This window comes from Triticum aestivum, chromosome 4B (genome assembly GCF_018294505.1).
Source record: "Triticum aestivum cultivar Chinese Spring chromosome 4B, IWGSC CS RefSeq v2.1, whole genome shotgun sequence".
Classification (NCBI taxonomy): Eukaryota; Viridiplantae; Streptophyta; class Magnoliopsida; order Poales; family Poaceae; genus Triticum; species Triticum aestivum.
The window spans coordinates 548,239,262-548,264,597 of NC_057804.1; the positions used below are offsets into that span (position 1 = coordinate 548,239,262).

The 25,336-nt window shown below is 47.1% G+C and overlaps 2 protein-coding genes and 1 long non-coding RNA gene across 4 annotated transcripts; 1 reads left to right on the forward strand and 2 right to left on the reverse strand.

Moving 5' to 3' along the window:
- Positions 1 to 1,044: 1,044 nt before the first annotated feature.
- On the reverse strand, positions 1,045 to 4,508 carry LOC123095178 (uncharacterized). 2 transcript variants are annotated; one of them, XR_006446115.1, is made up of 6 exons: positions 4,021 to 4,508; positions 2,421 to 3,772; positions 1,959 to 2,161; positions 1,764 to 1,869; positions 1,463 to 1,675; positions 1,045 to 1,396 (listed from the first exon to the last, which is right to left on the reverse strand). It is a non-coding gene; the product is annotated as an uncharacterized lncRNA (long non-coding RNA). The 2 variants fall into 2 exon arrangements; XR_006446114.1 differs by having other exon boundaries at positions 2,421 to 4,508.
- A 3,613-nt stretch (positions 4,509 to 8,121) lies between these two features.
- Positions 8,122 to 12,900, forward strand: LOC123093199 (cell number regulator 13). The gene is made up of 8 exons (XM_044515109.1): positions 8,122 to 8,428; positions 8,551 to 9,234; positions 9,785 to 10,203; positions 10,510 to 10,616; positions 11,040 to 11,111; positions 11,371 to 11,477; positions 12,086 to 12,179; positions 12,561 to 12,900. Exons 2-8 carry the CDS (start codon positions 8,836 to 8,838, stop codon positions 12,608 to 12,610), a joined length of 1,248 nt encoding a protein of 415 aa, XP_044371044.1. The 5' UTR covers positions 8,122 to 8,428; positions 8,551 to 8,835; the 3' UTR covers positions 12,611 to 12,900.
- A 4,312-nt stretch (positions 12,901 to 17,212) lies between these two features.
- Positions 17,213 to 22,892, reverse strand: LOC123093200 (ABC transporter G family member 22). Its single transcript, XM_044515110.1, has 9 exons — positions 22,282 to 22,892; positions 21,955 to 22,172; positions 19,900 to 20,055; positions 19,628 to 19,811; positions 19,225 to 19,545; positions 18,850 to 19,137; positions 18,444 to 18,728; positions 17,927 to 18,034; positions 17,213 to 17,686 (listed from the first exon to the last, which is right to left on the reverse strand). Exons 1-9 carry the CDS (start codon positions 22,780 to 22,782, stop codon positions 17,465 to 17,467), a joined length of 2,283 nt encoding a protein of 760 aa, XP_044371045.1. The 5' UTR covers positions 22,783 to 22,892; the 3' UTR covers positions 17,213 to 17,464.
- Between the last annotated feature and the right edge of the window lie 2,444 nt (positions 22,893 to 25,336).

Sequence of the window (25,336 nt, forward strand, 5' to 3'; positions counted from 1 at the left end):
ACAAGCTCAAGCGCAAGTGGGAGGGTCCCTTCATCATTGACAAAGTTCTCACCAGAGGAGTGTACCGTCTGCGTGATGCATCAGATAATCGACTCGAGCCGAACCCATGGAACGCGGCCAGACTCCGAAGATTCTACGCCTAGTGTCGGACTCTGTGTTTGTCTCCTCACCTCTGTTTTTACTTTTTTATGTACATATATCTTATTTCTCTCTCTTCTATATATATATATATATCTTTAAAAGGTTCAAGTATGCTTTGACCGCACACTCCTGCCGCACTATGCATGCTCAATATACCTGGGGGCTTCTTATACAGAAGCCTAACTTAATTGTCTTCTAGGCTTCATGCCCACCATATATGCGTCATTTCTCCATATGTGCCCTTTTTCACCATTATATGCATCGATATGACTTAAGTTTTGGCCAAGCTGGGTTGCCTGGCTCTTGTGTTTATGCCCTACGTTCCCGTTAATTCAGCTAGGGCATAAGGGGAGCACCTCTGTGATTGTTACTGCAGGGTCAGACGGATGTGTACCTCGGACTGGGTGAAGCCAAAAGCTAGCGTTCTTAAGGGAATATTCAGTAGGTGAACAAAAGATGTCTTTTACTTATTACAATACATGCCCCCAGATGTTTATATCCTGCGGCATTTTTCGCAGATCGGACATGCACATTAATGCATGCACACCCAGGGAAAGGAACCCTTAACGGAACTATTCTCCCTGGAAGATGTTTCTTACTACCCATGTAATATACCATAACTAGTTGGGTACTTGTCTGTTCAAGCACTTATGACCCCTACGCCTGGTTTCCACGCATACCCCGATTTTTTACATAACCGCGCGGGTATTCGGATACACTCCAGACTATCGGGTCCAGAGGTTGAAGCGAAAAGGTCGGCCAAGACAAATGATTTACAATCCGGCTAGGGACAAAATATGTCCTTCGAAGTATAAAAGTCACTTAGACTGACTGAATTCTTCTTCTATACCATCCAACAGGCTGTCTAGCCTACAATCCTGTTGGGAATACTTTACGGCTAAAGAAACCTGGTCATATACCAGACTAACGGGAATCTCTGCCCCATCTGGCCCTGCAGGTCCGACCTCGGCCATATGGTTCGGGTCAGCCTTTGTGTATCGTGTCTTCACCATGGCCCAGGCTTCCCTTGCACCTTGTCGGCAGGCCGACACCTTCCATAATCGGAAGCGCCGCCGTGCTCCCTTGAGCATCTCCACAAGCTCTCACATGCCTCCTGGCAGGGATGCGGAAGGCCACAAGGCATGGGCAATACCTTGCATCACCTGCTGAACTTGCTCGTGCAGTTGTGAGAGTTCTTGGAGAAGATCGCCTGCAGATCCGGGCATCTCCTCTCCGGGATGACCTGTCAGCATACCTACAAATATAATTATGTTAGCGTGTTTCTTCCACAAACTGTTTAAAGGTTCGTTCAAGCACTTACTAAAAATGCCGCGTTGAAGCCACTTATTTTCCTTCACGGAGTCAGCAAGTTGGCCCCGGACATCCTTTAATTCAACGTCTAGCCTGGTCTTCGCGTCCTGGAGATCATTCTTCTCCCGTATACCTTTTGTAAGCACACACTCGCCAGCTTTCAGCTGTCGTTGAGCATGAGGGTCATCCTCCGATACGATCTCCGGATTACTTCCGGGATTGTCTGCAGAATCTATTGTTAGATCTGCACGCATGCCGAATACTAAACTGGTATACGTCAGTACATTCTTTTTGATCAAGACGAAAGTTACCAGACGAGGCCTTCTAGGGCTCCTTCATTCCTGCAACTGCGGCCCGCAGTTGGGCTTTGCACTCTTCCAGCTCTTTAGATAGCTGGGTATTCTTCTCTTTAAGAACCTATGCACATAATTGATACTTAAATCAGTTGTGCCAACTGTTTCAAGTCTCAGGGGCTACTGATATACGTACTTATCAAATTTTCTTACCTGTATGTACTTTACATACTGGTCCATAGCTCTGGCAAGGCCATCTTGAGCAGCTCGGATGTACGCGTCCCCTGAGTTGAAGGCGTTGAACGCCTCTTCAGAGAAATTAGGGTCACGTAATGTGGCCCGTCGGTGCCTGTGATTCACGTAATGTGATCCTAGGTTGTGGGGTGTCTTCACAGTACTCCTCTCTGAATCATGATCTGGCCAGGACAATAGCCAGGGACAAGCCAGTGAGTACGTTTGAATGTACTCGCAAACATGATGAACAAAAGATATACCGAATGCATATGCTCGTAATGAATCAAATTATATGCATGAGATGACTGAAAATTAAAGCATGGCCCGATGAATATTAATATGATGTAGAAGGATAAATAAAACATGTTAGTAGTAAATCAAGAAACTGAAATGGAACATCGGGCGTTGGCCCGCCTGAGGAATTCCAAGAAAAATGCTAACCGTGTGTCTGGAAGCGACGCCTCGAGAGGTCTTGAAAATAACTGCCTGGCGGTTGTCTAATAGCGACGCCTCGAGAGGTCTTGAGAATACATGGCACAGTCAGGTGTCCGAAGCGACGCCTCATAAAGGGCTTATATGAAAAATAATAACACGAGTATCCAGGTGGACTAGCCATCCCAAGTGATACTCAGAAATGAAAATAAACTTGAGTATCTCGTGTAGTCTATCCATCCCAAGGGATACTCGAGGTTAAACATAAGAGGAAAAGGTTAGTCCACAATATTATTCATATCAACAACAATATTCATAATAGCCCCAGTAGTGACAATCATTATCCTGCAAAAGGATCCATGATCACTTTAATTATTTCCTCCGGAGACTGACACTAAGACCGACACTTGACCAACCCAGACTGTAGTCCTTAACCATGGACACGGCTATTCGAATAGGTATAACTCTACAGAGGGTGTACTCTTTATCCACGTGTATAGGATTTCTTTAGCCAACACCGAGACGCTGACTAATTCCCGTTATGGCTTTTGGGTTGAAAACACACCTGACCAGCACACACCATATTAACTTTCCAGATGCCAGGAATCACCGAAATCATCGTTCAAGAAAAACTCTAAGGCGGGGAGACCATCGTCTCGAGTAGCATGGGATCACTATTAACACGCGTGGATTATAAGGGGTGCCCCCTCTCAACCCAACCGGATACACCCATGCCCCCTGACATGTTGACTGGCATTGCAACCGGTACCTGTAAACCTTCATTGTGGTCTCTCTGTACGATGTGTGCGGGGAAAGGGGTTAACAACTTACTGAACAATACCCTACTTGTGGCAGGGACAAGTGCTAGCACGAAACCAGTATGGGGGGTACCGGAATAAGACTCGATCTATGGTCAACTCAGGAGGTTGAAGTTTCCCTATAGTGGTTACCACAATATATTCTCTTGGAAGTACCCAATAGGGTCACCACCTGGTATGTCCCAACATACTCTCACTGTATCATTCTCGTCACAACGAGATTTCAGTCTCACGGTCACTTTTCTCGTGACCGATTCTTCCTGCAATTTAGCCTTGACCAACATGGGCATATGTGGCACATGAAAATAATCATACTCGCTTATACTTCATGTTTAAGCGAAGATAAAATATCATTAAGGGGATCATGCATGTATGAGCAACAATATGCAAACTCTATAGGAATTCAACATATTCATAATTCAAATACGCATGCCAGAAATAATTATGCAGTCACCATATCATGTGTTCAAAATGCTTGCCTTGAGCATGCAGAAGTGTTGGGTGCATTCCAAATGTTTGAAAATCTTATCTTCCCTCCATTTCCTATTTTCAAAATATTTCAATTACCATATAAAGCCATAACAATGCTAAAAAGTTGTTTGGAATTTTTTTAAATAAATACTAAAATAAACTAGATGAAATTTTAGAAGTAATAGAAAAAGAATCAAGTCAATTGGGGTTGTGGTTTAAAAAATAGAGGCAGTCAAAGTTAGGGTCGAATATGAATTTAAATAAAAACAGAAAAGAAAATGGTTCGGCTAGAAATGCATTTTCAGAGTAGGAAGACGTACTTCACAGAATACTCTTTCACTTAAAATGAGCTGGCACAACGCTGAGTCACTGACAGTTGGCCCGCCTGGCCCACTAGTCAAGTTTGACTGGTTCGCGCGCGCGCCTTCCTCTCCGACAAAACTGAGGGGCTGCTCCGGCGGTCCTCGCTGGCGAACGACGGCTCCCCTCGGAGTTCTGAGCACACTGGTGTGCTTGGGGCGTCGTGGCGATCCTTTCGGTGCTTGCCATGGTCATAGGGGTGGGCGGAGTTTGCCGACGACGAGCTCAACCGAAGAACTCCGGCAGAGACGAATTGGGGCTTTCGCCCACGGTGGCTCCAGAGCAGAATTGAGCACGGGGATGGATTCATAGGTGCTCCAGGGGGATATTGGTGAAGAAATCGAGGAAAGGAAGGGCCGGACGGCGTCGGAATCATTCGGACAATGGCGGCGGCCGTGGTTGCCGGAATTGGAGAAGACGACTATCTCCGGTCGTTCTACTTCTATTGAAGACTTACAGCGGGGGGAGGAGGAGTTGTGATGATTGGGGAGAGCTCGGGTGAGCTTAAATAGGGGGGAAGAGGTGGTGCCACTGCTTCCAGAGAATGGCCATGATGGCAATCGCCATTAGTGAGGTAGAGAGGGTGGTTAGGGGCGGTGGCCGTGGTTGGTGTGGACGGAGGCTCCTCGCAGTGATGATAGGGATCGTTGGTTGGCTCGGAGAGGTGCCACACACCTTGGGCGGTGTTGTCCCGAGGTGACTGCGGCGGCCGCGGCCAGTGATGGCAGGCGAGGGCGGTGGCGAGGACGTGGCGTGGCCGGTGTGTCTTTTTGTGCGGTCGGTGAGCTGCGGATGAGCCTGAGCCGTTGGCATTCAAGCGAGATGGGCCCGGACAGAGACGAGGCGAAGGCGTACTCATCGGGCAATGCTCCTGGTTGTCATGGATGGCGGTGGCCGTCGCATGGCCAAGGCTAGCTGTCGGCAGGCTGCAGCAGGTGGGGGTGGTCAGCTAGGGGTGGGGCAAGCCAAGGGAGGCAGCAGTTGCGACAACAGAAGCTCGGTGCTGACGCGTGCAAAACGCGCGCTCTGGCCGTGCCAGTGCACACATGTGTTCGTCATATTGCTAGTGCGATCTAGGTTGACCCAAACAAGCTGAAGATTAGTAGGAGGGTGCCTCTAACCATGAGAGGAGTGATGGACATGCTGGTTTGGTCAAATGATCAGGTGCCCAATGCAAGTTTATGAACTTGCAGAATGCTGTCATGCACATGAGGTGTTTGACATATTGCTAGGGCCAACTAGAAAACTTTGTTGGATTTGAAACTTGGCAGGATAGGGGTATCTTTAGATGATAGAGATGATGGTGGAGTTTGTTTGGCAAGGAGAGAAACTTGTTAGTGCAAGTTTTGCAAAACTTCAGTATTGGACAGAAATTACAGAAGAATGTTTGATGGACTTACAAGTTGAAATTTGAGCTGCCCATCTGGGCTTAAGGTACTAGTTGGAAGGACTACAAGATAGGAAAGTTTCAAAATTAACAGAGCTAGGAAAGTTAAGGCTGTAGTTATAACTCAAGAGTGGGACGGAAATGAAAAGAGGGTGTTTCACTCAAAATTTTCAAAGGACCTAGTTAGGTTTTTGCATAAAAGGGACATATAGGCATCCCATGACCTCCCATAACTTTTGTGGGATTTTAAAACAATTATTTAAAATGATTGTAGTGCAATAGAAGCATTTCAAGTATTGAAAATGCTTTTAAAAGTATTACTTTGTGGCAAATTTTATTATAGAAGTATTTTCTACTGTTATTTATAATACAAATGGCAAGATTTATAAGAGACCCACAGACCACAATATTCCACAAAAGTAATCTTCTATGGAGGGAAGAGTTTTGGATAACAGAAAACGGAAAAGGCCCTGAAATGACCTCATATAACTAACAATTTTATTTCTGACCAAATTTTACTTAATAAAAATACGATTAAATTTTTGGGGTGTTACAGTATTCGCGGTGAGATGTACCTTCATACCGCCTTTGGCGCTCCTATAACGGGCCGGCCCAATATTGTAGCTTTTGGGGATGGATTTTGAAAACGCTTCCGTGGACAAGTTCGAACTGGTTTTCGAAGCTTCGGTGCGGATTTTCTTCTACTTTGTTTCTATGTGTTGATCCCTTTTTTCTTTCTAGTTTTTTTATTTTTCTTTGTCTTTTCTTCTTCATTTTTTCAAATACATATTGACTTTTTAAAAGACAGATTGTACATATTTAGTCTACACATTAAACATTTTTTATATACACACTGAACAGTTTTTTATTCGAGTACATGCTGAACATTTTGTCAAATTCCCATTGAAAAAGTTGTGTATGTTTTGACCACTTTCAGATAAATTGAACATTTTTCAAATACTCGCTAAATATTATTCTGAATATATGTTGAACATTTGTCAAATGCACATTGAACATTTTTCAAATACATGGTGGACTTTTTTTGACACACACTGAACATATTTTTCATAAATGCCATGATTTTTTTTAAAAGAGAAACATTTCTTAAATGTTAAACATTTGTCAAATGCACATTGAACAACTTTAAAATACATGATGATTTTTTATCCTAGATCAAACATTTTAAAAAAATCCATGAACATTTTTCAAGTGTTAAATATTTCTAAATGTTATAGAATTTTTATAATTGTTTGAAACATTTTTCCAAAATTATGCAATCTTTTACACTCTATAAAAAAATTGTTAAAATGTCAGGAGCATATTTCTGAAACACACAAACATTAAAAAAATGATATGAACATTTTAAAAATCATTTGAATAATACTTTTACATTGCATGAACATTTTTAATTCATAGTGAGTTTTTGAAAAATTGAAGTAATCTGTGTTCTTTTTTAAAAAAATATACCCTCTTTTCGTTATTTCAACGGGGTCCTATCCAAGAGAACAGATCCAAACCTTATTAGGCGCCTTAAGTGCTCTTAAAGTTTATTTGGCAAATCGACGCACAAACACCCTCCACCTTGTTCTTGGCCCATTTATTTAAATTTTTGCTCCTTCGCGGCCATAATTTTCGGCTCACTTCGCAGTGCATAGAATGGATCAGCCCATGTAAGCTGTCGCTGCTTGTTTTTTCTGAAACGTTCCCAGCCATTTTTTTCAGTTTGTTCTGTTGCCATTTTGCTTTTTTGGCAAACATTTTACAAATGTTATTTTTTCATATTTGTAAACTTTTTAAATTTTGCTAACTTTTTTCAAATCCATGTATATTTTTTGAATGCATGATTTTTTTTCAAATTTGCAATATTTTTTAAAATCTGTTAACTTTTTAAAAGTTCGTGAACTTTCTTTAAACTCATGAACTTTTTCGAGTTCACTAACTTTTTCAAATGCGCGATAAAATTTTTACCCCGTGATTTTTTTCAAATTTGTAACATTTTTTTAATTTATAAGTTTTCGAAATTTTCATATTTTTTTTTAAAAAGTCAACGCTCAACTACGAACGGAAGCGATTAGGAACCGGGAGAACCGGCGCGTGGCGAGCGAGCTACATACATTACGTGGTGGCGCTTCGCGTAAGTGCGCGGCCGCCCGCTCGTGCACGCTGGCCCCGGTCGGTGCGGTGGCACTTCACTTCCACAGCATACATACATTACGCACCCGCGGACAAAAATTGGCAGTGCGCCTCGCCTCGGCGGCAACGGGGCGTAGCAAAGTGCACCACCACCGAGCGAAACCACGAAACGAAAGCAGCAGGCCAGCAATTATACCAACCACCAGCGCACCTCGCGCTCACGGGCGCTTTGGCCGGTCCTGCGATGCCATGCCATGCCGTGGCCGGTCCTGCGAGTGCGCTATCGCAGCGCACAAGCTCCGAGGCAGGAATTAAACTATCCCTTTGTCGACACCTGCCGCAGCCCGCTCCCGCGGCGTGGAGACCGGAGACGGAGAGGAACGCTGCGCCGCACCAGCCCACCCCACCGGCACCGCACGTCTCGCGGTAACCCAGAACTGCCCGTGCACGACACCAGTACAAGTAAAGTCGCCCGCCTGTCCAGTAAACGCGACTCCGGCTGACTGACACATCGGGTGGTTGGCTGTTACCGGCGGTCCTAGAGAGGAGAGTGGAGTTAACGAGCGAGCCCGTCCAAAAGCCACCCAGCCAGGGTCTCCTCTCCTCTCCTCGTGCCAGCAGTAGCACCCACCACCCAAGCAACGGAGAGAGGCCGTCCCCTCCCTCCCTCATCCTCCCTACGCCTGCCGCCTCTCCCACTTGCAGCGGCATTGCCTCCGCTCTCACTCCAGTCCTCCCCCCTCCCCTCGGCCCCGCCGCTCGAGGGAGATAGCGTCGCGTGCAGCTCTGCCGCTCCTACCCGCTTAATTGCTCGCCGAGGCAGCCGGAGGAGGTAGCTAAAGAAAGAGGTAAGAATTGACGAGCTTTTCTTTCCCGGTTTTCTTGGCCGCGTTTCGCCGTTTCCGGTGCAAATTCTGCGGCGCAACCGGAAATCTCTATCTTCTTCATTAATTCCTCTCCTTCCTTGCAGCCGCTGTGGCAGGCGACGAAAAGGGGAACGACCACCGACCATGGCAAGGCGGGGAATGCTGCCGCGCCGGCGCGAGTGAGCGATCTCGCAGATCTACGCCCGCCGCCGCACAGTATCTGCTCTCCCAGAATTTCCAGCCGGACCGTCAGATGAGTGGTGCCACCGGCCGGGCCTCTTCGATCTTCGCTCCGCGCGCGGATTAACCAGCCCGGCCGCATTTCGCTCCTCCGCACCAAGGAGATCGGGTGATTCGTCGGGGGAGAGGGAGAAGCCGGGGCCGCAGCGATGGGGAGCGTGGGTGACCTGGCCAACTACGCGCAGCTCACGGGGCTGGACGCGGTGCGCCTCATCGGCCTCATCGTCAAGGCGGCGGCCACGGCGCGGATGCACAAGAGCAACTGCCGCCGCTTCGCGCAGCACCTCAAGCTCATCGGCGGCCTGCTGGAGCAGCTCCGGGTGTCGGAGCTCAAGAAGTACCCGGAGACGCGGGAGCCGCTGGAGCAGCTCGAGGACGCGCTCCGCCGGGGCTACCTGCTCGTCAACTCCTGCCAGGACCGCTCCTACCTCTACCTCCTCGCCATGGGCTGGAACATCGTCTACCGGTTCCGCACCGCGCAGACCGAGATCGACAACTACCTCCGCCTCGTGCCGCTCATCACGCTCGTCGACAACGCCCGCGTGCGGGTCGGTAATCAGTCACCTCTCCCCAACCAAATTGTTTGTTTAGCTCTGTACTACTACTTGTGCTATAATACTAGTGTCATCGGACACCTAGATTGGTGCTAGGCTTTTAGGAGATGTTGATTTGTTATGTATTGATTCCATTCTGCTGGGATATACTTACATGCTGGTCTAGAAAAAAAGGTGGTGTGCCTTTTGAGATTTGGTGGAATATGATTGGATTGGTGGCTTTCCTGAGTGAGTGCTCTGGTGGGGTGTCTTGTTTTCTGCCGACTGCCTAGGAAGTTGCTGTGAACCAAAAGATTCTATTGTAGAATGTTTCCTTCTCTCATTTCATTTGAGTAAAAACATACCGCCTTTTTGTCGATCATCGTTTTCATTGTTTATGTATCAATATGATTGAATTGCTACTAGGAAGTCAGGCCATGAGCTCTCGTGGGTCACTAAACATGTGACCTTGGATTAGTCCACTGTTACTACCAACTTTTGCCGCTTCTCCCTGTATCATTTTGGCTTCAAGGCCTATTTTGATCATCATTTTTCTCTATCTCAGGAGCGAATTGAGTACATTGAAAGGGATCAATGTGAATACTCTCTTGACGAGGAAGACAAAGAGGTCCATGAAGCTCTGTTAAACCCTGACCCTAGCACAAATCCTTCGATAGTGCTCAAGAAGACTCTGTCCTGTTCTTATCCAAACTTGCCATTTAACGAAGCCCTTCGAAAGGAAAGTGAGAAGCTCCAGGTGGAGCTTCAAAGATCACAAAGCAACATGGATATGGCCCAGTGCGAGGTTATTCATCACCTGCTTGGAGTTACTAGAACCGTGGAAAGTTCTATTCCAGACGAAAGTACCGATGCCAAGGTTGCCAAGAAAACCAAGTCAAAGTGCACAAAAGTTAATGAAGACAGTGCAAAATCATATGATGATGACTCTCCAAAGAAGCAAAAAGATGCCTATGTTGCACCGCGGTTAGTAAGTTTAGCTAGACTCTCTTGGTGCCTGATTATGTATGATATCGTTCCAAAGAACATAAAAATAATAGGAGTAAACTATTTTGGAGTCATGAATTTGTGTGCCTGGTTTAAAATTTTAAAATCTGTTACTATTTGGTAACTTGAACTAAAACCACGACACGTATTTTGCATCGGAGGGAGTACATCAATTTGTCTGATCCGATGGAAGAGAACTGGACTCTTGTATGATGTTTTGAAAGTTACCCTCCACAAATTGAACTTCCATACTATAAGATCCTTGATAGTTTTCATTGCATGCAGGAGTTCTTCACCTGTTCCCTACAACCATGATCTGGTCTCGAGTACAGCATCATACAGTGATGAGTGGCATGCAGATTTACTTGGTTGCTGTTCAGAGCCAGCTCTGTGTATGTCTATTTGTTTTCTCAGTGTATAATGGAAATTTAATCATTATGCTCACTATTGCACTGATGGTTTTTATTTTATCTTTGTAGTTCTGTGCATGCTATCTCAAGCACAATATACGCTTTTGTCATATCACTCTCTAACGTACTGCTAACCACACAGTTTATGCTTGATTACATAGTTTGGCACTCTTATGTTGAGGTATTTTAATCTGAACACAACATTGAAATCCATGCAGTGGAATGCATATTAAACCGAAAAAAATAACATAAATGGCTATAGGATGTTGCTATTCTTAACACTTCTTCAGATAATGCCGTTAATGTGTGGAAAACAATATGGGAGGAGGTATACTTGATGCTTATGAGTGACCCCAATGATTCTTACATATTTTTCTTGCTGTTTGTCTGCTTGTGATAACACAGGTCTGAAGACCTTCTTTTTTCCATGTGGAACGTTCTCAAGAATTGCTTCAATCGCCAAGAACAAGCCCATGTGTAAGAAAATTCTCTTAAAGTTACCACATCAGCTGTCAGAGTTATGACAAGCAAATTTCCACGCACCTATTTTTTATCAGTTAACCATTTGCCAAATCTTCTAATGTGCTGAGCATCTTATAAATCAAAATTTCCATGGCAACAAAGATCTTATACTACATTAGGTCTACTTCCAAAAATAATGCAGTCACAACTTATGTGAGCCTAACTACCCTGTAACTAAAGACTGATTTACATAGTTACTTTGTGTTGTCGTCAGCTTCCGGAGAAGCCTGCAATGATATTATGGCGTACTCCCTCATATTGTCTTGTTGCTGTTACACTTGCTGTGTAAGGAGAAAGCTTCGTCAAAGGCTAAATATTGCGGTAAATATTCCTGGACATCTAAATTTATTGCTACCAGTTGATTTATACCCCCTCCCCGAAACACACACCAGGGACTGTCCATGTTACATGTGCAGTTTTTTTTTTTTTTTTTTTTTGCGGGGGACACACATAGTTAACTGATTGCTACCAGTTGATTTATACCCCCTCCCCGAAACACACACCAGGGACTGTCCATGTTACATGTGCATTTTTTTTGCGGGGGACACGCATAGTTAACTGATTGCCAAACTAGATTAATGTTAGGGAAACATCTGGTTTATGATTATTAATAGAGTAACTTAAATAATACTCCCTCCGTTCCTAAATATTTGTCTTTCTAGAGATTTCAACAAGTGACTACATACGAAGCAAAATGAGTGAATCTACACTCTAAAATATGTCTACATACATCCGTATGTGGTAGTCATTTGAAATGTCTAGAAAGACAAATATTTAGGAATGGAGGGAGTACTATACCTCTTTGTCCAGTGCCAGTGTCAGACGTTTGATATAAGTCCCTAACACTACCTGCCAGAGTGTTCATATATACTATCGAACTCACAGCCCTGTATAGTACCTGAACTTCTGACTTTGTATGCTGCTGACAGGGAGGGTGTTGTGACGATTTCCTTTCACATGTAATGTGCTGTTGCTGTGCTCTTGTTCAAGAATGGCGCGAAGTAGAGATTCGTGGTGCATACGGTGAGTTTCCTATTCCCATGCCCACCAGTGAACCATGGACTATGATCTTCAGTTCTTACTTAAGCATGCGATAGGAGTTAGGACTGATATAGGAGCTCGGTTTTAGCCACTCTGTGAAAATGAGCTACATGCTGTTCCGCTCCGCTCTTTTGACTCCGTGGAGTTGGTGCGTTCGGCGCCGGTCCGTCCGCTTCAGGAGCGCAGTTGAGCGGAGAGGATCCAAATAGACACTAGCATTGTTCAAAATGTGCTCTTGACAAACTTATGACAGAGAAAAATTTATATATAATCAAGCTGATACAATACTGAAGTCTCATTGCTTAGGATAGAAACAATTCAAATTGCTTTGTTTTATGGAATATTATTTTGAATGTCCCGCAGGAGGGAAGACAAAGATAACCCCGCCGGCACACCAGTACATGGAGCACTGAGCAGCTACTCTGCGATCCCTAAAAAAAAAGAGCAGCTCCGCGAGAGGCCTGGACTCCTGTAAATTAAAGATATTGACCTAAAATTGTCAGAAACCGTACTGCCATGGTAGTGATACCCGTCCAACATGCTCTACTGTTTGTGTTGTATTTATGCGTCATCTTGGTATTATGGGTCTTAGAACTCGATTAATTTGTCAAAAGTAACTAAACTCTTCAGTCTCAGGCCGGTTAGAGTCGGTGTTAACATTGCCATTGTTGTCTATATTTCGAAGAGGACGTGGTTTTCTGCTCGTGTTTTCCCCTTCTTTTTCCGAGCAACCTGCCTTACCATTTAGTTGAAACACAATTGAACATTTAGCAAGGAAACTGGCTAAAAACCATGTTTTTACCTGAATGACAATACTTCCTTCGATTTGTACTAAATCAGCAACAAATAATATGGGTCAGAGGGATTTGAAGAAAATCCACTGCTCACAGTTTGGAATGCTCTTTCTAGTCAAGAGGGGATTTTGACAAGAAACACAACATGATTTAATTGCAGAGGGTGACCACACGTGAACATTTGTACTTCTCCAACGCATAGGGCAACCAGTCATGTAAGAGCATCTACAACCGGACTTGCAAATCTAGGCCCTCAAACACGCCCGGACGCGTCCGCGGACAGTGATCAGGCACTCCTCAAATCGCGTCGTCCACATCCATGTCTCTCATATCCGAACCCCTACATCCATACTATAGCATGCAATGTCGATCAAACTACGTAGATCAGCTCCGGACATAGAAATTGCACAATAGTTCTCCAAAAGATCCACGAAAGTTCACACAAACGATGGGCAATTATATGCTACATCTAAAACTTGAAATTAAAATCAACTTCAGCACTTCCGGGCCGGCCCTTTCCCCTTCTGGTCGCCGGCGTAGTGATACGTCTCCAACGTATCTATAATTTGTGAAGCATTCATGCTATAATATTATCTATTTTGGATGTTTATGAGCTTTACTAAGCACTTTTATATTATTTTTGGGACTAACCTATTAACCGGAGGCCCAGCCCATATTGTTGTTTTCTTGCTTATTTCAGTGTTTCGAAAAAAAGGAATATCAAACGGAGTCCAAACGGAATGAAACTTTCGGGAGCATGATTTTTGGAACGAACGTGATCCAGAAGACTTGGAGTTGAAGTCAAGGAAGCTTCGAGGTGGCCACAAGGGTGGAGGGCGCCCCCCCTACTGGGCGCGCCCCCTGTCTCGTGGGCCCCTCGTGGCTCCCCCGACCAACTTCTTTCGCCTATATATTACCATATACCCTAAAAACAAGACGGATCGGGAGTTCCGCCGCCGCAAGCCTCTGTAGCCACCAAAAACCTCTCAGGAGTCCATTCCGGCACCCTGCCGGAGGGCGAATCCCTCACCGTGGCCATCTTCATCATCCCGACGCTCTTCATGACAAGGAGGGAGTAGTTCACCCTCGGGGCTGAGGGTATGTACCAGTAGCTATGTGTTTGATCTCTCTCTCTCTCTCGTGTTCTTGAGGTGATACGATCTTGATGTATCGCGAGCTTTGCTATTATAGTTGGATCTTATGATGTTTCTCCCCCTCTACTCTTTTGTAATGGATTGAGTTTTCCCTTTGAAGTTATCTTATCGGATTGAGTCTTTAAGGATTTGAGAACACTTGATGTATGTCTTGCCGTGATTATCTGTGGTGACAATGAGATATTCACGTGATCCACTTGATGTATGTTTTGGTGATCAACTTGCGGGTTCCGCCCATGAACCTATGCATAGGGGTTGGCACACGTTTTCGTCTTGACTCTCCGGTAGAAACTTTGGGGCACTCTTTGAAGTACTTTGTGTTGGTTGAATAGATGAATCTGAGATTGTGTGATGCATATTGTATAATCATGCTCACGGATACTTGAGGTGACATTGGAGTATCTAGGTGACATTAAGGTTTTGGTTGATTTGTGTCTTAAGGTGTTATTCTAGTATGAACTATATGATAGATTGAACGGAAAGAATAGCTTTACGTTATTTTACTACGGACTCTTGAATAGATCGAGCAGAAATGATAACTTTGAGGTGGTTTCGTACCCTACCATAATCTATTCGTTTGTTCTTCACTATTAGTGGCTTTGGAGTGACTCTTTGTTGCATGTTGAGGGATAGTTATATAATCCAATTATGTTATTATTGTTGAGAGAACTTGCACTAGTGAAAGTATGAACCTTAGGCCTTGTTTCCTAGCATTGCAATACCGTTTGCGCTCACTTTTATCATTAGTTACCTTGCTGTTTTTATAATTTTAGATTACAAAAACCTATATCTACCATCCATATTGCACTTGTATCACCATCTCTTCGCCGAACTAGTGCATCTATACAATTTACCATTGTATTGGGTGTGTTGGGGACACAAGAGACTCTTTGTTATTTGGTTGCAAGGTTGCTTGAGAGAGACCATCTTCATCCTATGCCTCCCATGGATTGATAAATCTTAGGTCATCCACTTGAGGGAAATTTGCTACTGTCCTACAAACCTCTGCACTTGGAGGCCCAACAACGTCTACAAGAAGAAGGTTGCGTAGTAGACATCACGTAGCTGTACCCGTCGTCGGCTGGTGGAGGATCGTCCGATTCGTCGGAGGAGAAGCCGTCGTCGTTGTCGAAGGAGGAGTCGACGATGATGAGGCCCTTGAGGCGCTGGACGCCCGGTCCTGCTGGTGCCCGAGCTTGGTCAGCCGAGCCGCCTCCTTCGCCTTCTCCAACGCCTCCCGCTCGGACTGCTCGATGGCAAGCCAAAGAGCCTTGGCGTTCTTCCGGCGAAGCCGCCGAGCGTCTGTCTCCGCCGTCGTAAGCGACCGATGGTAGACCCACACGAGGAGCCGCTGGTCCTCGTCGGGCTCCGCCGGTAACCCACGCCGGCGGCGGATAGAGCTCTCCACAGCCTCCCTCTCCCTTGTCGGCTGCCTCTCGCGGCGGGCACGCGACGCCTATGACACCGGCATGCGCGTCCAGGCCAGCGGGGCGAGCACAAGCACCCACCGCTGCCCACAAGGGGGAGCAGCAGCCGGCGGGGCGATGGGATAACTTGGGGGAGGCGCCGATTGCGCTGGCCGCCTGTCGGAGCTGCCCATGGGCCGGAAGGGGCCAACGCCGGCGTCCGAGCTGCATCGACTGGGAAGCGGCGGCTGCGGCGAGGCGCAGATCCGGAGCTGCCCCCGTTGTCCACCTTGGACCGCTTCAAGGCGATGCAGAGGGCAAGCTCATACTCCGGATCCACCTCGTCGTCGGAGCGGCTGCCGAAGCTCGACATTACGCCGCATTCGATCGGAATCGGTGAGAGGAGAGGAGAGGATGGAGTGAGATAGGAGAGTGAGTGAGCTACGGTTTCGGAACGACGAGGCCGATGTTTTTTTTTGAACATCCGTGGGATGATGGTGGGCCGGGCTTGTCAGGCGGATGCGCCCGGACGTGTCCGGGCCACCCCATATCCGTCCTATATTTGGGCTGGAGATGGGGGGTGCCGGTCAGTCCGGACGTTTTAGTCCCGTTTGAGGCGTCCATCTGGGTCGAAAAAACATTACCGGATTGCCCACCCAGGCGTATGATGCGGCTTTGAGAGAGCATCTACAGCCACATGCATCAAATTTGACACCCTAAATCCAGCATTATGCAACACTCAAAGCTACTTCCTCCGTTTGGAAATATTTGTCATTGAAATGAATGTACCTAGATGTATTTTAATTCTAGATACATCCATTTTCATTCATTTATGCGACATTTTGTTTTTTTTGAAAGAAAAGGTGGCTGAGTGCCAACCTTGTATTTCAAAACAGGTTAAAAACCTGTGAAAGTCACATGTCACATGTTACATAACCTTGTGAGGTGCACCCAGGTGCAAGATCACAAGACAGAAGAAAAAGGTTAGGGAAGGAAGACTGCAGAGGTAAGGAGGGGGCAGCGACAAGTATTTTCGGACGGAGGGAGTATATCCTATGTTCCTTATAAGACATTTTCATAGTTTAATTTAAATTATCAAAAGATCTTTTTTTACAGGGAAATTACCAAAATATCTGACATTTAGAAACAGAGGTAGTACGTATTCCTTCCATCTGAAAAAGTTTATCCTTTAAATTGATATATCTAGCATCAAGTTAGTATTAAATACATTCATTTGAGGGATAAGTTTTTCGGACGGAGGGAGTACTAAGCTTACTAGGCTACGTACTACTGCTAGAAACTAGCCGGGCATGTAAACAACCTTCGTGCCGATAGTGCTGGACGGACCGGCCTCACGGTCGTTCGCCGTCAACTGCAGCTCCGGCTCTCCGACCCCAGGTCCGCGAAGAGTTCACCGCGCTTCGCTTCAGAGGCGGCTGGTTTCCACCTCCACCTCCGACTAGTATTTTCCATGCTACATGGAGCACACCTGTCGGTGTGTTGCCGGACGTCGGCGGCTACTTCTGTGAGCAGGAGAGGCAGAGTCGCCACCATGGCCGAGAGTTCGCGGCGGCGACGCTGGGCGCACGGAGGTCATCAGGCTCTAGATTTGAGGTCGCCGGCTTCACTGTAACATTCCAATAATCACTAAAAACATGGAGTGTCAACATTCAGAAGACAGTTAACGGCTAGCACTTGCTAGCACTTTCTTGCTCACTGTTCACATTAATCTGTTCCACGAGTTAACTAGCAACAGGCAGTACATTGCTCGCGCTCTGGACGTAGCAGAAAGACAGAACAGTGGGGAAAAAAAGATCCATCTTCTCGTGGCGCAAATATAAATACAGACTTCCCTACATGCAATCAAAAACAGCCGGTAAGAACTAGGAGTGCCCTCCAGTTCACTTGCCCTGCTAGCCGTTCGAAGCCTTCACTCGCCTGAGGGACAGGTAGGCCAGCACCCGGTACCCGATGATCATCGCAACCAGGGCTCCGACTTCTGTCACGCCGTTATCCAGAGGTACGGAGGTCATCAGGATGTCTGGCACGGGGTCGTACTGCACCTTCAGCAGCAGCCTGTACGTGTGGTAGTTGAAGGACAGGTACCGGAGCCAGGATATGAATGGCGGAACCCTCTGCAGATCAGAGGGGAAAGGAGGGCAAATAGTCAGTAACCCAAGCCATATGCTAGTTATTACAAGATTGAAGACATATGTTTGTTCAAGAAGCAATATTCAGCCTTGCCCCTTCCATAGTACTCCCTACAAGTTTATACTAAAGTTGTACTGAATAAAAGACACTTATTTTGGGACGGAGGGAGTAGTAATAATTCAGCTTTGTATCGGTTGATAGGTGCGAATAGTACTCGCTCTCACCTTTACAAAGAACCCTCCTGCCAGCATGAATGTCATGACTGTGACTGAAGCTAGAGTAGTTGCCTTCTTGATATCCAAGAGGGTAGCTCCAATTGCCAGTCCTAGTCCCTGCATACAACTTCCTTCTTGAGTCATAGATTTCAAATCACTGTTAATGTTCTTTTGAGGTACCGTGCAATATTATAATATAGATTAGGAAACCTTTTCCCTTACTAATAAGCAACACATTGATGAAATGATAGACTAGATAACGGTGTGCTTCTTTCCGAGGAAATTTTTTTGCTTGCCATCTATTTATTTTGAGGCCTAGTATTTAACATGAATTTGATGTTCGTTCTGTTTTATTAATCCAAAATAAAGTCTTTTTTAACTAGAGCATGGATGGTGGCCACATGGTTAAATAGCAGAAAAAAACTTTCAGAATATAAAATATCTAGGTTTACTTAGTTCACAAACAGCAATATAAGAGATGTCATGGGCATTGATTGTATGACTGAACCAGTTTTGACTGCCATACCTGAGCAGCAATGATGCTGAGAAAGACGGTCAACATGCTAAGAAAGAAACGCATGGCACTTGCTTTGAGGCCTGCCATGAAGTAGACAATCACCATAAATATGACTGGGAGGAAAAGGTCTAGTGGCAGATCACTTGTCGTTCTGGCCAAGAAGTATGCACTGAGCTTGTACATGTCAGCTGCACGCTCCTTGTTCAACATTGCCCTCTCTTGAGGGAATGTGAAGATGGCAGTAAACACAGGAAAGAAACCCCAAAACACGGCTATGAAAAACAGTAAGCCTGCCTGCATAGACGAGAGGGCAGTGTCTTATGATGGTACATATCCTTAATTACTTGTAGAAGTATTAAATTGACCAATTTAATTATCCATTACATGTATCAAATAATTATTTGTGTGCATATACCTGATCTTGTAGACCTTTTGGTGTGGTGGGATCAGAGTGCCACCAGAGCAAACCTAAGATAATTGATGTAGCTATGACCTGGGTGATTCTCATCCAGCTCAAATAATCATGCCGTCTTTCCTTGAGACCTCTACAGAAGAGGATGGAATATTGTTGGCACCAGTTTGTGCCCCACTCTCGTTTCGAAGATGTTATTGTTGCCTTCATATCATCACTGATCGGAAGTGGTGCTAGAAGCTTCTTCTTCTCCTTATATGCCACTCGATGCTCATAAGCATCAACAAGGTACTGCATGAAATCACATACAAATTATTCGTACAGATCTAAAACGATTTGTCTACTCACAACACAAGCACATTGCTTTCATTTCTTCACCTCATGAACATCTTGTGCTGATGGCCTTAAGTTAATCTTGGAATTAGTATCCTGCAGATTCTGATTTTCCATGTGCACCTTGTCATCTAATTCGGAAGGAACAGAAACATCATTAGTGTTGCCATTAGCAAGATCCAGTAGAAATTCTGCTGGGTTCATTGCGATGAGCGGGTTGCATCCAATGGATGAAAAGTAGGGCATGGCTTCAGCTGTCTTCCCAAAGTAGAGCAAACTTCCTCTGCCCAGGAGGATAAGCTTGTCAAACTTATGAAACAGCCTGCTGGATGGTTGATGGATCGTGGTGATCACTGTCTTCCCAGTCTGCATCAAATAAACATAATTAAAGTTCAACTGAACTGTTGGGACAGGCGGACAGCTAATGCGTAATTTACTTTCATGTTACCTCAGCAATGTCATGTAGAAGTTGAACTATCCTAAGCGCTGTAGTTGAATCCAACCCAGATGTCGGCTCATCAAGGAAAAGCAAAGATGGATTGATTATAATCTCATTTCCGATGCAAACTCTTTTCCTTTCACCCCCTGAAACCCCACGCACAAAAGATCCTCCAATCATAGTGTCCTGGCACCTTCAAACACGCTCACACAATTAACTAAACTACCTTGCTATATATCAAAACAGATATGCTTATAAATCAAAGAAAATATATGATATACCTCTCGAGGCCCAGTTCATATATGATGTCCATTGCCCGTTCTTTCTTTTGCTCCCTGGTCATTGTTCTTGGGAGACGAAGTAATGCTGCGTATGTTAGTGTCTCCTTCACAGTAAGATGAGTAAAGAGAACATCATCTTGAGTCACAAATCCAATCCTGCAAACCAAGTAAAAATCCAATTAAATGTCAGAATAGCAATGGCATCATAACTAGAGGGACATCCAAGCCTACTTCTAGCTTCACAAATCCTAATATTCAAACAAACAGTGCATGCACTGACGACAAGCAAAAGATACATGTAGTTGGTTTCAGCCGGCAACCAGAAGCCATCAGGACTATGCAGAAGTGACCTGGGTTAGGAATTTTGCCGAACAGGTTACATACAGGCAGGTGGCTTCGCCACGCGCTGCTTTACCAAGAAGCAGGTACTAGTTCTAACTCACTTCTGTGATCCAATGAAGCGCAGGCCTTAGCCACTGGTTAAACCATGATGAGCGGACGCCCAAGAGATCGTCGTCGGTCGTCTTGACTCTTGACATTTGCGGTGATGGGTGGAGGAGAGAGAACCCGGCTAGCTGGTGGTCATGACTCATGACACAACGGTGAAGGGAACACGAGGAGACGAGGATCAGGACACTAGGGAAGGCGACGGCGAACGTCCTGATGCCGGAGAGATGCCTACAGGCTACACTACAGAGTCGCCGGAGTTTGAGAAGACTCGCCGGCTCGCCTAGCAGGCCAGAGGCGACAGCCTTTTTTTTTTAGGTGAAGAAGGGGACCGCCGTTTGTGTTGCACTTCGCCTGGCCCAAACAAGGCCCAGCCACAGGCCCTAGACCCTTACTTGCCAAGTTACCATTTATTTCAGGAATGTCTCAAAAAAAAAACCAGATTTTCGACGATCCGTGTTCAGTGGGAGGAGATATTTCCATCGACTACGAGACGCCTGTGGTAATTTCGTCAAATATACCGGCTCAGTCTCTTAAAAGTGCTCATAGGGGTAAGGTCTATGTTTGTGTTCATAGAGATGAGTGTATGCACACTGACGGAGCCAGGAAATCTAAATGGACCGGGGCAAGAGCTGCTAAACTAGCTTGGAGAGGGCCAGACCAACGGAATACAAAGCTAATACATTGTTTTAGCAGAAATACTCAGTGCCGTAGTGGAAATATTTGCATGTTCGCTTGGACCCTGGTTGGCACCCCTTGTCTCCGCCACTGTGTATGCATGTATATACGAGAGTCCGCGTCTGTACCGTGTTCTAAAAAAGACCACTAAGTAGCCACTTCTCTTTTTTTTCGGGGTAAGTCGCCACTTCTTCTCAAAAAGTTCCCTAAAAAAACTTCTAAAAAATCACGATAGGTCGCCACTTATTATATAAAAAATAGCCCGCCACTCATTATTTACCATGCTCTCAAAAAAGAAATTCACTATTGACCCAAAAACAAGTGCACCAACAAGCTCACAAGGAAAAGACTCGTCATTCTTTTTCTAAGAAGAGGAGGAAGAAGAAAATTTTCACTGTAGTCACGCGGACAGGAACAGACACAAGACAAAGACATCATGTAGTGAGTGACAACCTAACTACTTAGAAAAATAATGCAACGACAGACTGACAAGTCAAGCTACTTGCAGCCTCTATCTCAAGAGAAAAAGAAAAAGTCTTCACCTAATTAGACCAGGCAGCTGGAGGCCACCTTTTATCTTGCCGGCAAGCGAGGGAAGAACAAGAGCCACGAGATCGACCAGGACAGATTAGCAGGATAACCGTGAGTCGTGCCTAGCTAAGCCCTCCTTTATTAGCCGATCGACACTTCTGACAGGCAACGGCCATGCATGGGCTACACGTACGTGACGTACCTGTAGCATGGGCTACACGTACCTCATGCACCTCCCATGCATCCATCGTGTTAAGCCACGCGACACGATTTGATTTGATTAATGAGAAATTATTCGTCGCAGGGCCTAATTAATGGGAGGTAAACTAAGCATGCCCTACTCTAGCTATGGCTAGCTTTGCTAGGGTTAACTGGGTAGAACTAGGTATGTGAAGTTACCTGCGCTTGAGGGACTTGCCGAAGGGCTCGTCGTTGTAGGAGATGCAGCCGTCGGCGGCGGTGGCCCTGCCGCCGAGCATGCTGAGAAGCGTTGTCTTGCCGCTGCCGGAGGGGCCCATCATCGCCAGCACCTCGCCGGGGCTCGCCGACCCAGATATCCCGCTCAGTATCTCCCTCGGCGTCCCCTTCACCGCCACCCTGTACTTCACCTCCGAAAACTGCATGCACGCATGGCAATGGCCGCCCCGGCGCACTCAGTTTAGGAGTCAGTTGCATGTGTTTGTTTTTGCTCTGCTTTGGTACTAGCAAGTGGAGTACTGTACGTACCTTGAGGTATATGGGCAGGGTGGGCTCTGCCATGAGGCTCTTGCGGCGCGTGGTATCGGCGGCCTCGAGGTCGACGTCGTCGTCGCTGAAGGGCGCGAGCTCGGCGGAGGACATCATGTCCCGGGGCGGCGGGGTGAAGCCGGTGAAGGTGAAGGAGAAGCCGAGGCTGGCGCTGGACGCGCGGCTGAGCGCGGCGCCGCTGCTGACGAGGTCCTCCATGTCCAGCTTCAGCTGCGCGCTCCGGGACTTGCGGATGTGGCTGCGCCCGTGGCTGTTCCCGCCGGCGCCGCTGCCGCCCGACGCGGAGCGCTTCCCGAAGCTGGACTTGCGCGACAGGCTGGTCACGTCGGCCGTGCTGAGCACCGTCTCCGCCGACGCCGTCCGGCTGAGCGACTGCGCCGTGGACGCCGACGCCGGCGCCGGCGGCAGCTGGTCCGACTTGCTCCGCCCGATCGTCCCGCCGTTGCCGTCCACCATCGGGCGCTCCATGATCGAGTCCATCGCCCGACCAACCTCGACCGCCAGCTCGTGCGTACCAACGTACAGGTAGAGTAGAGGACGCGTGTGTGTTGTAGACACTCGATAGACAGGTAGGTACAACTGTAGCTTTTACACGAGCCGTGAGAGGTGATATATACATACGGGCAGGGCCGGGCCGGGGAGCGCAAGCGATACACCAGCTGAGCTGAGCTGCATGCTCGGCGGGACGACGTGGACGGTGGCGGGGAGGGGGGAGGGCGACGTGCGGGAGCGGGCGGAGGCAACGGAGGGGCGGAGGCGCGCCAGCGCAGCGCCGCGCATTGATGGCGCTGGAAAGTGGGGGTGTGGCTGGGCGCGCCCGGGCTGCCACCCTCCGCACATGTCCCCCCTCACGACGCCGTATCTCCCAGGGCACCCATCGGTCCGGCTGGAGGCGCCGCGCGTACCACCGGCGCCGCGCGATGCGGCAGGGTGGGCCGGGGGCCGTCCGTCGCCCGCCGGCCCGCCGTCGCCGTCGCCGCAAGCGCCGAAGCCAATCCGTCTGGCAGGCAGGTGGCTTCCTGGCTGGCCTATCCTCGTGCGCGTGCCTGCTACTTTTTCATGGATGGATCGGCTCGCTCGGAGTAGTAATTTGCTAACGTGGACGCACGCACGCACGCACGCATGACATGCCAGGTGACCTCACGTATGGATCCAACAGTTGCACAGCTGACCCCAGTTCAGTCGGAGTCCAAGTATACTTCACACTCACGTACAGTACGTAGAACGTACGAACCGCCCCTGGCTTTCTGCTTCCCGTAATCATCACACGTACAGCGCAATTAATCGGTCATCATGTGGTCTACTCGTACGTACAATGGTGGACGATATTGATCGATCGTGTTTCCGTCGATCGGCTCTGAGTTTTCTCATTCGCGTTCACTGTCTTGTTACGTGCCGACGAAACTGAATTACGAATGCACTGTCGCACCTAGCAGTGGCTAGGCTGAGGCCTTGGATTTCATCCTCACGATAAAGGTCTTGTCATGGGGAGGAGGACTACGCTAAGTTCTGTTGGATTAAATCGACGTACGTACGTGCGCGCCTTTGTGCTTTCCATAGTCACATACACAACTCAACTGTTAATGTGGATTTCAATTAGTAACAGTATATGTAGTGAACGGTCGAGAACGGCTTGGGCGCAACCCTAGCCGCCGCCACCCCCGTCCCATCTCCTCCTGCCTATCTTCTCGTCGCCGGAGAAGCCATCAAGCTAAGCCAGTCAGGCCGACGACAACGGTTGGCTCATCTCCTTGTTGCTGGGGAGCGGCTTAGTGGCGGCGGCCCATGTGCCTATTGGTGGTTGTCGTGTCGCCATGGCTATAGGGACAGGGTAGGGTGGTGGCGGCCGTGATGGTGGATCTTACCCTATTCCAGTCCGCAAAGTCTGGGGACGGGGGTTCTGGTTGCTGACGGCGTGATGCCTTTTCGCATCTTGATCGTCGGGAAGATTGTACGGGTAGGGAGCACTAGATCATGACCTGGTCCGGTGAGGGCCGACCTCTCCTACAACGTTCACATCTCATTCTTCATGACCCCTTCGGCATAGATACACACATTGATGCGGCCGATAGAGCCAGCGACTGTGGAAATTTGGCAGTAGAGGCTATTGGAGGTGATACATGCTGTGGCCATGTGTCCTCGCGGGGTAGTCTATCCCCTGCTTCTCGCCCATACGACGGTGAAGTCTAATGGATACCCGTCGTATTTTTGGTACAGTTGGGGTGTGCTACCTATCACCGCAAGTAGATCTGACATCTCAACACGAAATTCTTTACACACGACACTGCCCGCACGATCAGCAAACGATACGTCCTTCCCTACGGCGCTTCCTGCATGCAAGCGAGCTGTTGACACTGCCAAGTACTCCCTCCGTTCCTAAATACTTGTCTTTCTAGGCATTTCAACAAGTGACTACATACAGAGTAAAATGAGTGATCTACACTCTAAAATATGTCTACATACATCCATATGTAGTAGTCATTTGAAATGTCTAGAAAGACAAATATTTAGGAACGGAGGGAGTAGGATCGTGCATGCATTGTCGGTTTCATCCTATTCCGCGACTCTTGTGCTAATCGGGACTTTTTTTTTAACATCAGTACAGACACAAACGATCACATACACGCGCATACACTCATCCCTATGAACGCACACACGCACACCCTATCCCTATGAGCATCTCCGAAAGACTGAGCCGGCATATCATCTTGAGATTTACGAAGTCACCGTAGGCGCCTCGTCGTTGACGTAAACGTCTCCTTCCACTAAATGCGTATCGCCGGAAATCTTGAAATAAATTTAGGAATAAATGCAAGCACCAGGATTTGAACCCTGATGGACACAGTCCCTCTAACCATCCAACCACATGTTGGTTCGCTAATCGAAACATTTTAGAAAGATTATTTTGTCGCAAGATGTTGGTGGCAACTCTTTGAACTTCGTGTTTTGTGACACTCTTTTGAGTACCAGAAACTCGCTGGAGTATGCAAGTGTAGGGCCACGGCCCTTATTTTGGATTGAAATGACTAATTAG